We start from the raw sequence: 17,831 nt of genomic DNA, 5'->3' as shown, positions 1-17,831 counted from the left end.
TGTGTGTTTCCCAGCAGGCAGCGGGGCACTTCCTGAAGGGGGCGGGCGCTTGCGGAACGGGGGCGTAACCTACGCTCGTTCCGCAGGCAGCTAGCCCGGAAGTGGGTGCAGTTACCTGGATTATCCAGGTAACTGCACCCCCCTCCCCCCTGAAAGGTGCCGATTGTGGCGCCGGAGGGGGGGAGGGATCTGATGAGCGGAGGTCCATTTTAGGGTGGACCTCCGCTTTAAAGCGCGCCATCAGTCACTTTTTTTTTTTTTTTGTTCAACTCTCCATCTATTAAATCTTCTGCCCTTGTTTTTAACTTTAACTGGATAGTAAAACTTTTTTCTTTTTTCTGCCAGTAAATATGCAATGCATACCAGCACATTATAAATTTTATTTTTATTTATTTTTTCTTGTGGTTTACTACCGTTTTTAATCTTTGTGCCAAAGGGTATTCGGAGACTCCATAAAGCTTTAGTTTAATCTGCTTATAGTTTGCCCTACCCATGTGCTTATAATGAAATTGGCACTCTGTGCATCTTTGCAGTGCCGCTATACTTGTGTATATAGTTTCCTATACCACTCTCAAAGGACCCTCAGCCCTAATGCAGGTAGTAGGTTGGCTCTTAGGAGGAATTATGCAAATATCAAAATGCCTCGATGGGTTGATGTCAGTCTGGAAGAGTGGAAGTTTCTAGGTTGACTGTGTTTTCATGCAGACTGCCCACAGTAAATTCAACATCTAATTGTGAACTTCCATGATGGAAAGGACTGAAATACATTGAATGAAAAAAAAAGGTAAAGCCTTGTACACACGGGTCAAATGTTGGGTGGCTTCGGCCAGTTCAATAGAAACTGGCCTACATTTGGCCTCTGTGTACTGGAGTCGGTCCGATGGTCGGCTTCTCTCGAAGGGGCATGACTGAAAAAGGTCTGCCGATCGGCTCGCGATCAGATCGCTGTACTAATGTAGTATAGTTAGTACAACGGCTAAGCTGTCAGGGTTTTTATTTTTATTTTTACAGCTCTGTTGGGTTTAATGAAAAACAGAAAAAAAAATCTAGTACAGGACTTTAGGCTGAGGGGAGGGCTGGATGTCGCTAAACCCTTTTTCCACATTCTTGTAGCTTGATTACCTGATTTGTGTTCCACAGTCCTCCTCTAATGTGGAATGCAAAGCAATCACTTGGTTCTGTAATGGTCACAGAAGTTGGGAATGGTGGCATTTTGTGAACTGGGTTCTTGGGTGAACTGTGAGAACCTTTTCTGTGTTACAGCTGGTCAGCAGCCATGCAGAAATGACATTACAATTTATGGCCTGTTTGCCCTTAAAACCCAACCCTGTGTTTTTAATGTCCCTTTGTTTGGGCCAAGCTGGCCCAGACTATTTACTGCACTAACAGGTGTGCTTGCTGGGCATGCTGTATGTAGACGTCACTACATACAGTAATATAGTACAAAAGAAATCATGTGGGGAATGTGGTAATACAAACCATTAGTGGCAGCTCCCTTGAGAGAGAAGCAATCTCTGGAAGAGCAATGGGAGAAAAGCAAGGTGAGCCAAAAACTACTGAAGGGTACACTTAAAGCGGTAGTAAACTCACTGAATTTTTTTTCTTCTTCTACACCTGTAAAGGAAAAGGCATAATGAGCTAGTATGCACCGCATACTAGCTCATTATGAAATACCTTAGAACGAGGCGCCTGTATCGCACCCGGGTCCACTCCAAGGGATCTGACGTTTACCCTCAGCGCGTCTTCCGGGTATCGCGGCTCCAGCGCTGTGAGTGGCAGAGCTGCAATGTCGTCACTTCTTCTGGCAAGGTCTGGCGTCTGCCGGAGTTTCAGCCAAGAAACCCCAGTACGCATGCTCCACTGAAGTCAGCGGCTCATTGCAAAGGGAATATCTCCTAAACCAGGGATATGCAATTAGCGGACCTCCAGCTGTTGCAGAACTACAAGTCCCATGAGGCATAGCGAGACTCTGACAGCCACAAGCATGACACCCAGAGGCAGAGCATGATGGGACTTGTAGTTTTGCAGCAGCTGGAGGTCCGCTAATTGCATATCCCTGTCCTAAACCATACACGTTTAGGAGATATTCTTTTTACCTACAGGTAACCTGTAGGTAAAAGTAAAAAAAATTAATTAGTGTGTGTGTGTGTGTGTGTGTATATGTGTAAATATAATTTTTTTTTTTTTTTTCCCACTCGCTGTTCTGGAGGTGCAATGGGAAGCTCAGGCTACATGCATGCAGTAGAGGTCAAATGCACTTGTTAGGGCAGTAAATTGTTTGGGTCAGCTTGGCCCAAATGAACTATTTAAAGGGACGTTAAACGTGGAGTTAGCCTTTAAAGAATATCTAAAGGTTATTTAAAAAAAAAAAAGCCATACTTGTCTCCTCTGTGCAATTTGTTTTGCCCAGAGTGGCCCTTATCCTTCTCTTCTGGGGTCCCTCGGTGGTGCTCCTGGCTCCTCTGCTTCTCGAGTGCCCTGTTGGAGAGCCGCTCTTTCCCTCGGGGCACTCATGCAGTGCTCTATTGACAAACAGCAGGATTCGGTCTCGGCTTCCCACTTCATTGGGATTGACAGCAATGGGAGCCAATGGCTGTGCTTCTTTTGATCTATCCAATCGGCACTTGAGACACCGGCTGGAGCTGGTGTGCTCCTCCACGTTGCTGGAAAGACTGGGTTCAGGTAAGTAGAAAGGGGGCTCTGGGGGGCTGCTGCATCAGAATGCATTAAGGTGAAAAACCTTGAGGGTGTTTACACCCAACAGTCGTGTATTCCTACTTGGATCGTTATGTTTTGTGTATGACTTCCAGTTCTGTTTAATATTCTAGCATGTAACAGCTTCTGCACTTTGCCTCCGCAGCGGTTCCCTGTAGTTCAGACTCACCCCTGCTGCTCTCTCTCCTTGTGCAGGCTGAGTAGTCGTGTCTCCACCCCCTCCTGTATTTTCTCTGCAGGTAGCCTGTAGCAGGTGTGCCTGCTGGGCCACCTCTGCTCTGTGCTGCACTGTGATAATACTGCTACTTTTACAAAGTAACATTCACCCTTCTGAAAGCATTTAGACCCCTTTCACACTGGGGCATTTTTCAGGCGCTTTAGCGTTAAAAAAAAAAAGCGCCTGTAAAGCGCTTGAAAGAAGCCTCATCTGTAATCTCAATGTGAAAGCCTGAGTGCTTTACGAGTGTTTTTTGGGTGCTGACATTGTGAAAGGGCTCTTAAAGCGCCGCTTAAACTAGCAGCGCTCTACCAGCGTTTTTCGAGTGCTATAGGGTGCTTTTAACCCCTGCTAGTGGTCAAAGCGTTAAAAGCACCCACAAAGCACTGCTGCCAAAAGCGCTTTTCAGGTGTTTTGCAGGCGCTTCTCATTGATTTCAATGGGAAGGGGAGCTTTAGGAGCTGTGTATTCACCGCTCCAAAGAAGCTGCTTGCAGGACTTTTTTTGACGCCCTGCCAGCGCAGTGCCTCAGTGTGGAAGCACTCGGGCTTTCACATTGGGATTGCAGATGAGGCTTCTTTCAAGTGTTTTTCAGGCGCTTTTTTTTAACACTAAAGGGCCTGAAAAATGCCCCAGTGTGAAAGGTGTCCGAGTCCACACAGTGAATTTAAATGGTTTAGGGCCATTGAGGAATATATTAACTTTGTGGCCAGAGTTGCAGGCAGTCACGAGACTATATTGAGATCTATTCCTCCTTATTACTATAATGAGCAATTTCGGTGCTCCACAAGTGTTCCTTGTTACTGAAATTGTAACTCTGCATTCACAAGCTGGTAAACTGGAAATATTAGGCCCTATATTACGGCTGGGCATTCCAGAGGCTGATTCACACTGGGGTGTTATTTCACCTCTCCTTATTCTAGAGGAGATTAAAAATCAGCCCATACTTATTCCAGTCATCATGCCACTGGGTCCTGCCACAGCCTCGCCCTCCAGCTTGGCCCGTATTCAGATTTGGTGCATATGAAAGAAGAAAAAGGGAACCATTGATGAATGATCACAGGGATTTTCCAAGAATGTTGAAAAAGTGTTGTATGCCAGAATCTCTTCTGATGCTTTCAAATTAAAATGTATCTTTGGGGAATTTAACCCCTGTTGCCTGCTTTATGCAAACTGGTTGAATCTGTCCAATGACATTGGATCATATGGTGGGATGCTGCTGTGTAAGGAAGGTTTGTCTCATGTATGTGTTTTCTTTGACAGGTGTGGTGGAGGGTGATCTGTCGGCAGTGGAAGCGTATAAGAACTCAGGAGGAGACATTGCTCGTCAACTCTCAGCTGATGAAGTTCGTCTTTTGAACCGTCCATCGGCCTTTGATGTGGGTTACACTCTGGTGCACCTATCTATCCGCTTCCAGAGGCAGGACATGCTGGCCATACTTCTGACAGAGGTGAGTAGCTTTTGCTTTTTTCTTTTGGGCAGTTTTCTAGACATCCCCGTCACACCACAAAGGACAATGACCTCATCTTCTCTATTGCACTCACAGAAGACCTGGACTTTTAAGAAGTCAGGTTTAGCTGCCTTCATAGGGATTCATTATCACAGTTTTTAATGTGCCAAAGCAATTGAAAGTAGCAGATCACTCTCTCATATGTGACACCACCTAATCACCTTCCACTCCTCTAATCCCAGAGGAGCCAATTTATCATCCTAGAAAAATCCTGCCCATCGTTTTCAGATTACTCTATTAAACAGGAGATGTCATCAGGGATCACATGATCAAGTCTGTGCCCGATCCTCACTTGTGGCAGGGTCATGTGACCAGATGGCTAGCTTTAGGATCACCATACCAGCACTGCAGAAAGCCTCAGCTGAATTTTCTTCAAAGGCAAGCTTTTTAGCCCAACTTCTGTATCCACCTCAGCAAGACTGTTAACACCCGAAGTTTTTTTTTTTTTTTTCTCTGTATGATGCTCTAGTACAGTGATGGTGAATTTTGGCACCCCAGATGTTTTGGAACTCCTCTTCCCATGGTGCAGAGTACATGAGAATCATGGGAAATGTAGTTCCAAAACATCTGGGGTGCTAAGGTTCACCATCTCTACCCTGTTTCCCCTAAAATAAGACCTAGCGTGATTGTCGGTGTTGGCTGCAATATAAGCCCTACCACCCAAATCGGCCCTACTCTGTTTCCTCAAAAATAAGCCCTACCCTGAAAAGAAGACCTACAAGGACTTTAACTAGGGCTTATTTGGGGGGTAGGGCTTTTATTGCAGCTATCACCGACAATCACACTAGGTCTTATTTTAGAGGAAACGGGGTAGTAAATCTTGGAATGGAAGGGAGGGGGGTTTAATTGGCCTGGGTGGGGGAGGGGTTGTAATTCATAATCCGATCACCATCTAATATCTGTGATCAGCTAATAAATTTCATATTGTTTTCGTAGGTGTCTCAGCATGCAGTGAAATGTATCCCAGCCATGGTGTGTCCTGAGCTTACTGAGCAGATTAGGAGGGAGATTGCAGCTTCCATGCACCAGAGGAAAGGGGACTTCGCTTGTTACTTCCTTACAGATCTGGTGACCTTCACGCTACCCGCTGGTGAGTGCCAGGTGCTTCCCATCTACAGTGAATTTTAAGCAGCCTTGTTGTGCAGCAAGAGAGGGAAATTATTGCTGCAGTGCATCAATTAGACTATCGGAGATATCAAAGGAGATGATCCCCATTTAAAGATAACTATGCATTTCTATGTGTGTTCTTTAAGGTGTGATAAGTTGGGGGTTTTATAGCTCATTGGTAGTGCCAACAGTGGGTGTATTCCACGCCAGAAGTCTTTTCAGGGCTTTTTCTGACCACTTTTTTATTTAAACCAAAGCAAAGGTTCACATGCATATTTTCTCACACGGGGTTCTCGCCATCAATGCAACCGAACATACCATTCCGCCTCCTGGCTCTTTATCAGCCTTGCAGCTGAGGCCTTGTGCCTTTGCCCTCCTTCCCAGTGCTCGTGCACATGTGCTGTACCTCAGCGCTGTCTTTCCTGCTTCCCCATCTGCTCAGTCTGAGGGTCTCTCTCCCTCAAGTTTGGGCCTTGGTCTGTCCTGACCTGGACAATACAGTGCAGATGTGCACCTCACTGCTCCCTTTACACACTGACCCCCTCAGGAGGCCGGGGCAATTGCCTCTACTTCTGATTCTAACATAAAGCCAGCACACACCTGTGCCATTAGTGTGCTTGTTTCCTGGAAAACCTTGCCCAGACTGCCACATTAAACACTGGCATGGCCTTGCCACAAAGCATACTGCAAACTTTCTGAACAGTCACCTTTTTATTCCTATGAAGGGGTAGCCTGTCATTAGGAGGCATAAAAATTGGTATTTCCCGTAGGAATGAATGGAATATTCTCTGCACATGTGCAAAAGAGGGAGAGGGAGAGTTGTGGCACATAGTGTGGTTTTTGCAGGAGTGTAGACAGGCGACTAAAACTTTTTTTTTTTTTTTTCTTCAGTTGATTAGACTATATAGTGGTTAAAACTTTTTGTACAATCTGTGTCCCATTTGGGACATTTACACCAAATAGTGATATCTGCTGGAGCCAGGCACCAGCAACGGAATGCAGGTCACATGATCCCCCTTTACCTGGAAGTTTCAGGTAATCTCGCCAGTTGCGGAGGAGTAAGTTGCAGAAAAAGCAAACGTAAGGTGGGTATCTTGGTTGGAGGGAAGCCCTTTCCATAGACACTGTATGGGGAAAGGCGACAGTGTTTTAAAGTTGGCTTGTTCAATTTTACGATTTCATCTGGCTGTTTTGATTCACAATCTGCAGGGTTAAACTGTTTAACTCTCAGATGGTCCACACCTAAATTCTCCTTTTTTTTTTTTTTTCCTATAGACATAGAAGATCTGCCACCCCCAGTCCAGGAGAAACTGTTTGATGAAGTTTTGGATCGGGATGTGCAGAAAGGTGATTCAGGTTTACTTGACCTCCATATACAACAGCTGTGTATCCTTTTGTGTTGTAGGGTTACAATTTCAATATTTAATTTCAGAGTTAGAGGAAGAATCTCCAATCATTAATTGGTCACTGGAGCTGGGGACCCGTCTGGATAGCAGACTTTATGCACTTTGGAATCGCACTGCAGGAGACTGCCTGCTGGACTCTGTACTACAAGCTACATGGGGCATCTATGACAAAGACTCGGTGCTAAGAAAGGCTCTGCATGACAGCCTCCACGACTGCTCCCACTGGTAATCGCAACCTGTGCATTTACATGGGCCTTATCTCTGGCAACTATTTGTTTGGCTAAGCCATGCAAGTTTTTACTGGTCTGTTTTTGTGAAGCCCATTATCAGATTTCCAGTGAAATCTCGGGGTCCAGACATCTTAATCTCTTGCTGACCTGGCCTTTTTCTGCAACTTTTTGATTACTAGCTTATATTAGTATTTTTTTGCTAGGAAGTTACTCAGAACCCCCAAATATTGCCTTTTTTTCTCTAGGTTCTCTGCTAAAATATATATATATATATATATATATATATATATATATATATATATATATATATGTATGTGTGTATATGTGTGTATATATATATATATATATATATATATATATATATATATATATATATATATATATATATATGTATATGTGTGTGTGTGTGTGTGTATGTGTATATATATATATATATATATATATATATATGTGTGCAGAGAACCTAGAGAATAAAATGGCGATCGTTGCAATATTTTAGGTCACTGTATTTGCGCAGCGGTCTTTCAAATGCAATTTTTTGCGTAAAAATGCACTTTAAGAGTAAAAAACAAACCAAACAATAGTTATCTAATTTTTTTAATAATGTGAAAGATGTTACACTGAGTAAATGGATATCTAACCTGTTTTTAAAATTGCGCATGTTCGTGGAATGGTGACAAACTACAGTACACTAAAAAAAAAAAATCTCCATAGGCGACGCTTTCAATTTTTTTTTACAGGTTACCTGTTTATAGTTGCAGAGGAGGTTTTGAGGTCTTGTGCTAGGCATACTGCTTTCATTTTAACGACCGCAGGGGGACCTCATACGTGGTTTGAACACAGTTTCCATATGCGGGCGTGACTTGTGTATGTGTTTGCTTCTGTGCACAGAGGAATGGGGATACTTTAAATTTATTTTATTTTTTTTGCACTGTTCCTTTCAATTTTATTGATCACTTTTATTCTTATTACAAGGAATGAAAACATCCCTTGTAATAGAAATAAGCATGACCGGTCCTCTTTAGTGAGAGATCTGGGGTCAAAAAAGAGGGGGGGGGGGCGCTGATTCTTCTACTGCCGCTTCTAAAAGTGATCCCGCAGCAATTGCGCCGGCTGCTAGGATCACTGTTATGGGAAAGCCAGCTGCCTCAGGGCAAGAATGATACTGAGGTTATGGCATCTAGCTGCACCCATTACCCTGGTATTTAATGTCAAAAACATGATGTGCATTCCCAGTTAGGCAGTCAGCAAGGGGTTAATAGTGAAAAGTGGCCATTGTCTTCCAAGATTAGACTTCTCTATCATGGTTCATTTGCTTATCCCAGGCTTATTAACCTCATTTACCTTTAATCGTTTAGCTGTGCTCCTTTCCGTTACACAGTGCTGCAGATAGGTATTTCTTTTCATTGAGTATTATCACTGGCATTGGTCAGGGACCTGTGGCTGAATTCTACATGAATCTGTCCTTCACCGCACAAGTTCTCCTCACGACAGCCATTGCAATATTTTACTAAATGTTGCAACATTAGAGCCAGGGCACGATTCTAGCTAAAATGAGAATTGATTTTTTTTAATATTTTTTTGCTTAAAATAAAGACCACGGTTCTAGCGGAACATCTTTCACATTATATTATATTATATTATTTTAGGTTTAGTCTTTAAGTGATTAAACTGACCTCATTTACAGATCAAAGTTCATCCATTTGATCTAAAAGAACTAAATGTTAGTGTTTCTCTTTATCCCAGACTAAGCAATATTGAGATAAACTAGTCAGGCTGCCTGTGTTTTATTTATTTTTTTATGAGCACTGTGAGCAGAGAACTCTCTGCACTGAATGAAGGAAATGCCTTTTTGAGCTTTTGTGTGTGGGGGGGAGATTGAATTGCGATCTTGATTCTTTAACAATTAATGGTGCAGCTTTACAGGGCACCGTAAGGGCTTGTTAACTGTCTGCATTTTTGCTCTCAAGCACACAAAATGCAGAGACGAGAGAAAATCCATAGTTTTCTGTAGGACCTGTTAACACCATTGTCTTGCTGCCATTGCAATTCGATTTTATACAGTTCTTTCAGAATCATAGTACAGCAGTTTGTCCAACACTCATGTCGGTAAAATTGTTCTGAATTGTGGTTTATTTTATATATATATATATATATATATATATATATATATATATATATATATATATATATATATATATATATATATATATATATATATATATATATATATATATATATATATATATATATTTTATATTATATTTTTTTTATTTTTTTTTTTCTTAAATGGTTATTTTATTTTCCAGGTTTTACAGCCGATGGAAGGAGTGGGAGTCTTGGTACTCGCAGAGTTTTGGGTTACACTTCTCTCTAAGAGAGGAACAGTGGCAGGAAGACTGGGCTTTTATTCTGTCACTCGCAAGCCAGGTAAAGGCAAGAAACAACCATTGTCTACATTGCTGGCAGTGGGAATCGAGAGATCCCTCCCAGATAACCATTTTTTGTAGGGGCCGTAATTGAGCAACCAATACATGACTCTAATACTGTGTCCCCACGCTATATTACTATGGATCCCATTTAATATTAAAGGCCTGGGCTAAACACCAGTTTAACTAACTTTCAGACATGCCAGCCCCTGTTTCTGGTAATGATTGCATGTAATTGGCGTACTAATGTAACTTCCAGAATTTGACTCAGAATCTGCCTCCTGTAATCGCTTTTATATAGTGCAACTCTGATAAGGGAAGGGGCAGCACTAGGAGCCAATCAGGTGTTGTGTGTGAATTATTTGGTCTGAGAAATGATAATGTTGAGAAGAGCAGTGTAAATCTGGCCATACATGGAATTAAATTTGGACAGTTCTGCAGGGACATGTATGGCCACTGTGGTTAAATCTCTACTGATCAACTTCTGTTCAACCACAGTGTTGGTGAAAAAAAAAAAAGAAGCTTGATCTGTCCATTCTGATGGCGGTAATCTCGCCACCGTCAGAATACAATAACACAGTGGGGGAGATTCCCCTTCCAACTCTAATGTGTGGATGGGGGATTAGTGTCATGAGCCCCCCCCCCACCCGCGTTTTTTGTCTTTTGTTTAAAAAAAATAAATAAAAAAAATCTGCTTTTTTGGCCCAGTAATTTACACCACATGCACACAAATGATCCTTTACAGATTATGCAGAATGAGACCCCGTTATATTTTTACGTGAGCGCCTATACACGAAGATGCACGCAAATGCATACAAAAAAATAAATAAATCTGAAAATCTAGATGATCAAACAAGGAGTATCCATGTGCAAGAGGCCTAAGCTTGTCAAAATGCTCCTTTACTGACCTGTCGCTGGTTTGGGGGGGCAAAGTGTGATGCATAATTGCATTTGTTGCTAAACTGGCTTTGTTGTCTGTCAGTGATGTGTAAGTTGCAGGGCTGGATGGCTAAAAATAAAAAAATTTGCCAGGTAAAGCAGCTCATATGTATTTGAACAATGTATTAAGCTGTTGGAATTCAGCTTTTAAATTATATATATAATATAGCAGTTTGGTGCCAAGAGGGAAAGGTGTGGCAATGATTAAGCCTCTCAACATTTACTTTACTTTTTAATGCTTTGCATTATTGAGCATGTTATTGTTTTTATATCAACTGCGCATCTTGAGAAAATTCCACTATCTGCATCCTTCAGGCAGCTTTAAAGGAAGAATCCTGCGGTTTATAAGAATACTTTTCCGATGCTCTGACACAACTGTGTTCACATGCAGCTGAAAAAAAATGCTAATTTTATCTATAAAAGCTGCTGAGTTTTGTGTTTGGTGTGAATAATGTCCAAAAATTGCTGCCTGTTTTTGTCTGGGCCATTAAAATTGTTCAGGGTCCCCCTTATGCCATTTGTGTATGACTGGATTTAGACCCGTCCACCCAGAATCCTCCAGTTTCCTGGTGACAGATAAGAAAATATTGGAAGGTTGGCGTTTGACTGCTTTTCTGCTGCAGACTGAAAAGAGAGGGCATGGGGTGGGGACTTCCAACAGTCCAGACACAACCTAGTGTTGGTTTTAGCTTTTTAAGCCCAACTTCAGGTAGATGGTCTTTTCTTAAAAAACAAAAAACAAAAAAAGAAAACTGCCGTTTGTATCTGTATAATCTAACCTATAATGGTTTATCTCTTTACAGCCAGGGGCCAGCCTGGAACAGACGCACATCTTCGTTCTTGCGCATATTCTTAGGAGACCAATTATAGTGTATGGAGTGAAATATTATAAGAGCTTCCGTGGTGAGACGCTGGGGTACACTCGTTTTCAAGGTACAGCCAGGCATCAGTAAACAGATACAATGGGGAGTTCTCGTTTTTATAATTGTGATAAATTACAATGATATATTATTTTGGTGTTTTTAACACTTTCGCTGCCAGGCCCTGTGCTCCATCTTGTACACTCAGGTGGCCAGACCATTTTTGCAAATTTTGCTGTTTTTTTTTTTTTTTTCACTTATAGCTTTCAAAGTTTGTAAAAGACCCCCCCAAACCATACGTTTTCTGAACGCACATGACCAGTAGAATAAAATAAGGTGCTGCTGATTTCTAAGGTCCCACGATATTTGCACAAATGTTTATCAAAACAATATTTTTGCTAAAAATACACTAAAATCATGATTAGCAGATAAATACTTGGCAAATTTGACAAAATCCCTAATATAAAAGCTTAACCTGTATTGAGTTAATACATATTTGTAATTTTTTACATTGCGCCTTTTTGCAAAATGGTGAAAATCAAATGTACGCAAAAATGTAAATATCCGAATTTCTCTAACAATCTTAAGGTTTTCATTTTTTTTTTTCCCCTTACCACTTTCAGAATTTGTAAAAGATCCCCAAAACCATATATTTTCTGAAAGCATATGACCTCTAGAATTGCTACAGATTTTTTTTTAGCCCCCTCGGGAATTTGCGCAAATGTTTATCAAACTAAATATATTCGCACAAAATACACTGAACCCATTATTGGCAGATAACACAGCTAATTTTACCAAATTCCTGCTAAATCCCTACTAAATATAAAAGCTTAACCTGTATGGAGTTAATAAATAACAAATACTTGTAAATTTTAAATTGCGCCTTTTAGCAAAATGGTGACAATCTAATTTACCCCAAAATTTCTTTAAAAATCTGTAGGTTTTCATTTTTTCACTTACAGCTTTCAGAAATTGTAAAAGACCCCCCAAAACATAAATTTTCAAGGCAGCGCGATATTTGCACAAATGTTTATTAAAACAATATTTTCACTAAAAATACACGAAACATTTGCGGTTACAATAATCAGCTGTCAGTGGATATAGCTGTGATTGCTGCCTATATCCATTGTACATATAGGGGGGGGGGGACATGTTTACTAAGCGTCCCAGCTCCCATTCACCCACCCCCCACGCTGCTGCTGCCACGATACCCAGCCTGACAGCTCAGAGAAGATGCAAGTGGCGGGAGGAAAGGAGAGATGCGCTTGGAGCAGAGATGGATCGGTACGGGGGCTATTTGACTGTGGGGGGGACACATCTGTTCCCCCCCCCCCCCCCCCAAACCCCATGCAGCACCTAAAGCTGGTGGCAGGGGAGGGATGCCGGCTAATGATGGTGGCTGCGGGGGTCTGCAGTTTGCATTGGGGGGAGGGGGAGGAATCTGTGCTGGGGGAAGAAGTAGGGTGAAGGGCATAGGAAAGGAGATGGTGGAAGGGAGCAGTGGGGTGTGAAGAAGCAGCATGGGTGGGGCGGTCACATTAGGGGTCAACTCTGATCAGCGGGTTGTAATTCGCTGATCAGAGTTAGAATTATTCAGAGTCTGCTGAACAATTCTGGTATAAGGTTATGGTCATTGAAGTTTATAGGAGAGGGGGAAATGAGGTCTGTATGCCGTACTGACTTGACCACCTGCGGGCACTTCTGTAGGTCCATATGGTGTACAGCAGTGAAAGGTTTAAAGGATTTGGCTTCTTCTGGCCTATACAGCACTATATATAGCGATTTTTAGCTAATGACATGAAGAGGGACTTTTCAGAACTGTGACAAATGACAATATGAAACATTAGATAAAATGGGCACAAATTATGCTAGTTTTATTAGCAAAGTATAAGGTCTGGGCAAGTCAGAAGCTACCAAAATATGGGGCTCCTGGACACACACCGCAGCCTGCGTTCTATAAGTCATTTATAAAATGCAGACCATGAGGGAACTGATTGGAGAGACCATTTGCATGACTGACAAGTCATGTGACATGACTTCCCGCCTCCAACACCCTTTCCTCACCACCCTCACCTTCCTCCCTGTTACAAATGGTGCTTGCCTTGCATTGAAGTTCCTAAGCAAGTGGTGTGCAATGCACATATGTTAAATGCAGCATTGTTTTTCCTTTTCTTTTTTTTTTTTTGTGGTGGGTACAAGACTGTGTAAGGCAGGACTTCTGGTACCTTGAACAGTTGCTGTGTACCAATTTTAGTTTCTACTACTGTTTACACAAACTTTTGTTTCTGTACATCAATTGGTGCCCTCCATAATTCCTGTCTCCTTAGATCAGTAGCTGCACTTCACTTATCAGTTGGAGATCTGATTACAGACAGGCAGGAACAGTTGCAGTGACTAATGTTGGCCAGTCACAGGTCCTACAATCCTCTCTTGTGATCTAGAAGTAACTGACATGGGGAAAAATAGATTACTGGACTGCTGGGAAGAGGTTGAGCTTTCTGAATGAGTGGAAGAAATATGGAGCGAATGTGCTTGTGCCAATGAAACTAGAGAAGTGATAAAAATGTGGCTCCTGCATTGCATGTGAAATGTTCACAATAAAAAAAAGTAGCAAATTTGCCAATTTCATTAAAGTGATGGTCTAATCCTAGCTCAGTTATAAGTGGGCTTTGGTCTTTGTCAATGGCATCAGCTTGACATTTTGTCATTGGTTTCAGATTGCATTTGGTCTCCTACAAGCGGGTTTTGCATCCCTATAGATTTGTATGGGAATGCAGAACCCATTTGTTTCAAACAAAAACTTGTGTGGATACAGATCTTAACGAACACATTGAACCTTCTTTTGCCAATGGTTGTGCATATGTGCTGTATAACTAAGGCCCCTTTCACACACGCAGGCCATTCGTTTAATCAGTCTGGTCAAATAAAAAAATAAATAAAGATGCCGTATGTCGCCCAATACTTAAAGGGGTTGTATAGTCAGGTTTTTTTTTTTTTAATCTTGATGTATTAAGATAAGCCTTCTGTGTGCAGCAGTTGCCCCAGCACCCCCTAACACTTACCTGAGGTCCCGCGATGTTCATGAGCCATTGGCTGCCACTGCTTTCAATCAGCTAACCAATCGGGGGGCCTGGGCAGTGCCCTGTGTCTGAATGGACATGGGGAGCTGTGACTCGGCTCTGTTGTCCCCATAGTGAGCTGCTTGCTGTGGGGGCACTGAACAGGAGGGAGGGGCCAGGATCACAGAAGAGGGACCTAAGAAGGAGAGGATCGGGGCTGTTCTCTGCAAAATTACTACACAGAGCAGGGAAATATAACATGTTTATAGGAAAAAATACTTTACAATTACCGTATCTATCGGCGTATAACACCCACCCCCCCCCCCCCCAAAAAACCTGGGGTTAAACTGTGCCTGCATGGCAGGGATTAGGCAGTCTGCCCCAGGTGCCACCCATTGGGAGGGTGTTGGCTAGCTGCACCGTCTCCCCTGACCCTGGCAAAGTGCTGCCATACTTTAAAAAGTTAAGAAAATATTACTGACAGCCATTTCTTGTATACTGACCCCCCTCTGTCACTCAGACTGTAAATGGGAGCCTGTAATACCTTAAGTAACACCGCTCATTCTGGCTGCCCCCCCCCTCGTGTTTAGCTTTTGTTGGAGGAGAGCAGTCATATGACCATCAATGAAACAGCAGAGGAGAGTCACATGACCGTGTCCACGAGAGCGGTGGCGTTTCATTGAGGTTTATAGAAGCTTTTATTTACAATGAGTGACAGAAGAGGAGCGGTATATGAGAAAGTGCTGTCAGTAATATTTTCTTAACTTTTTAAAGTATGCTGGGGGGGGGGGGGGGGGGGTCTGCTGGGAGTGAAGGGGGGCTTTATAAGGAAAGGGGGCTGTGGAAAGTTTTTTTTTTTTTTTCCCCATGAAGCCCCCTTAAAATTTAAGGTGCGTGTTGTATGCCGCTTAAATACGGTACTTTAACCACTTGAGTCCTGGAGCCATTTTTTCATGCAAAAACAGACTGTTTGTTTGTTTCATCTGTTTTTCGTCCGATCCATTTTTTTGTTTTGTTTTTTAACGGAAGAAAAATAGGGCTTTAATCTGTTCTAAAAAACGGATGTTGGTGAAGGCCTATGTAAATGGATGATCATCCGTTTATATCCCTTTTTTTTTTTTTAAGGAGATGCATTGATGTCCGTTTTTTGTCCGTCAACAGATGAATGAAAAACTGACAAATGGTCCACATGTGTGAAAGGGGATGAATGAAATTAAAAAATTATATACTGCTCCTTCTGAGACCCCCCCCCCCCATAAGTAAAGTGATTTTATTTAATTTTTTTTTTTTTTTTAAATAGGTGGGCAATGAACAGGGATTGTTGCCAAATTGTCAGTTGATCCCTTCCCTTTGTTTGACACACATTCAGTTGTTCATTATGGTTGTGCCTTGCAATGGTTGCCTGCTGTCAGGCTAGAAGTAATCTCCTCTTTGGATGTATGTGATGGAGATCTACACACTGCCTGTGAGCGACTGCTAGATTGTGTTGGAACCCTGGCCTAGAGGGCTACCGGCCTGGTATAGACAGTTTGTCAAAGGATTTCTATTTCTGATACACTGGAACTGTTCAGCAGCAGCAGATGTGCTCTATTGTCACTTTCTTCTCTCCATTCAAGACTGTTTAATAGCATTCTTCAAAATCTGGAGAGAAAAAATAGTTCCATATCTAAAACTTTTTTTTTTTATGCATCTGCACCATGTTAACAGAAGCTGTACTTTGGTAATTGTGTAGGTGTTTTGTATGTACTGTGGTGTGGCGCTGACTTGTGTGTGACCTTCCTTCCATAGGAGTATACCTGCCGCTTTTATGGGAGCAAAGCTTCTGCTGGAAAAGCCCGATCGCCTTGGGCTACACGCGGGGTCATTTCTCGGCCCTGGTAGCCATGGAGAATGATGGCTATGACAATCGTGGGGCTGGTGCAAATCTAAACACAGATGACGATGTAACAGTTACGTTTCTCCCGTTGGTGGACAGCGAAAGGAAGCTCCTGCACATTCACTTCCTGTCTGCGCAAGAGGTTAGCCTGTGACCTTTTCATTCATTTTTACAGAATGCCACAGGAGGTATGACGGTGCTGAGATGTAGGTAGTCTGCAATTGTAGTGTAAAATGTAGGAGTTCTGCCTTCACTTGCTGCGTGCTTGTTCTAGGCCAAGCGACTCATTTGAAGCCAGGGAACTAGCATTTTTAGACGTTCTATAGTTCACTCTGGGTTTCTGTTTAGCTGCACTAATCTAATAAAGCTACACGTGACGTGTGTGCAGATAATGTCACACAGGCTACCATTCTGGAACCCTCTCATATAGTTTATGTAACGAAGAGTACATTCACTGAAGTGCACATATAACTCCTGCCCAAAGAGTAGCCAAAAGGGTCCATTTTATTTTACAAAAGCCTTTGTAAATTATTTTTGTCTCACCATAGCTTTACTTACAAGTATGACCAAAGCTTTTGTGGCCATACTTCTGAGTTACAGGAGTGTGCTTATGCTCTCCTGTGGCCCAGAATCGGCCAGATCATGACCATATTGTCAGGAACCACCTGGCTACCTGATTGGCAACTGGCTCATGCTCTTGGTACACATCTAAGAGCGAGAGCCACTGGTGCCCATCCCCTCCACAGCCTGGTGTTCCAGTGAACACTGGAGGGGTTGAGTGGTGACTGAAATTCACTGCTCTCAGCTCACCCAGAACGGAGTGATCAGCAGTCATGTGATCTTTCATTTCTTGGGCTTAGAGCCAGCAGGGGACTGCTGCAGCATCACACCAATGCTGCTGCATGGAAGGGAGCATGGAGTTTTGTTTTGTTTTTCTATTTCCATACTTCACCTTTTTAAAGTGTTACTAAACCCACAACAGTAAAATCAGTCTGTATATGCAGTAAAGCATACTTGTTATACTCACGGGGGAAGCTAAGGGGTTAATCCTCTACATTGTGTAAAAAGGCTGTTCCTGTCTCCTCTGTTCCTCCCCTTCTTCCACAGTCCCCAATGCATATCCTGATAGAACAGATTCAGGGGACAAGCTGCTCGTGCTCAGTCTGGTGTGTATTGCTAGAGAGTGTTGTGGGGCTTTTTTTTTTTTTTGTCTTGGGAGGGTGCATGTGATCAGCACAGAGCCAATCGGCACTGTCCAGACAGAGGGTCAGGGGGTCCTGCAGCCTCATAGGGCAGCCAGGGGAGAATGAAAACTCCTCCTACGAGCTTTAACCAGACACTCATAAGACTGCTATATACTGCTGAGAAATTATTTTAGCAGTTTATATTTACTACAATTGCATTTCCATATTCTGTGTACTGTGGGAGATAAGAGTGCATGCAGGCTCCTGTGTTTTGTAACGATTTAAGCTGAAAACGAAG

At 42.5% G+C, this 17,831-nt stretch overlaps 1 protein-coding gene across 1 annotated transcript in view; it reads left to right on the top strand.

Moving 5' to 3' along the window:
* ZRANB1 (zinc finger RANBP2-type containing 1) overlaps positions 1-17,831 on the top strand; it is a 107,866-nt gene that overhangs the window by 78,168 nt on the left and 11,867 nt on the right. Inside the window, exons 3-9 of the mRNA XM_077455563.1 lie at positions 4,196-4,383; positions 5,380-5,533; positions 6,826-6,897; positions 6,983-7,181; positions 9,496-9,616; positions 11,358-11,487; positions 16,262-16,491. Of these exons, the coding sequence (XP_077311689.1) occupies positions 4,196-4,383; positions 5,380-5,533; positions 6,826-6,897; positions 6,983-7,181; positions 9,496-9,616; positions 11,358-11,487; positions 16,262-16,491 (1,094 nt within the window). The remainder of the gene's footprint in view (positions 1-4,195; positions 4,384-5,379; positions 5,534-6,825; positions 6,898-6,982; positions 7,182-9,495; positions 9,617-11,357; positions 11,488-16,261; positions 16,492-17,831) is intronic.

This window comes from Lithobates pipiens, unplaced genomic scaffold (assembly GCF_037356315.1).
Source record: "Lithobates pipiens isolate NorthernLeopardFrog02 unplaced genomic scaffold, aLitPip1_a1.2 Scaffold_25, whole genome shotgun sequence".
In the NCBI taxonomy this organism is placed as follows: domain Eukaryota; kingdom Metazoa; phylum Chordata; class Amphibia; order Anura; family Ranidae; genus Lithobates; species Lithobates pipiens.
The sequence above is the reverse complement of the archived record's forward strand: the minus strand, read 5'-3'. Positions and strand labels throughout refer to the sequence as shown.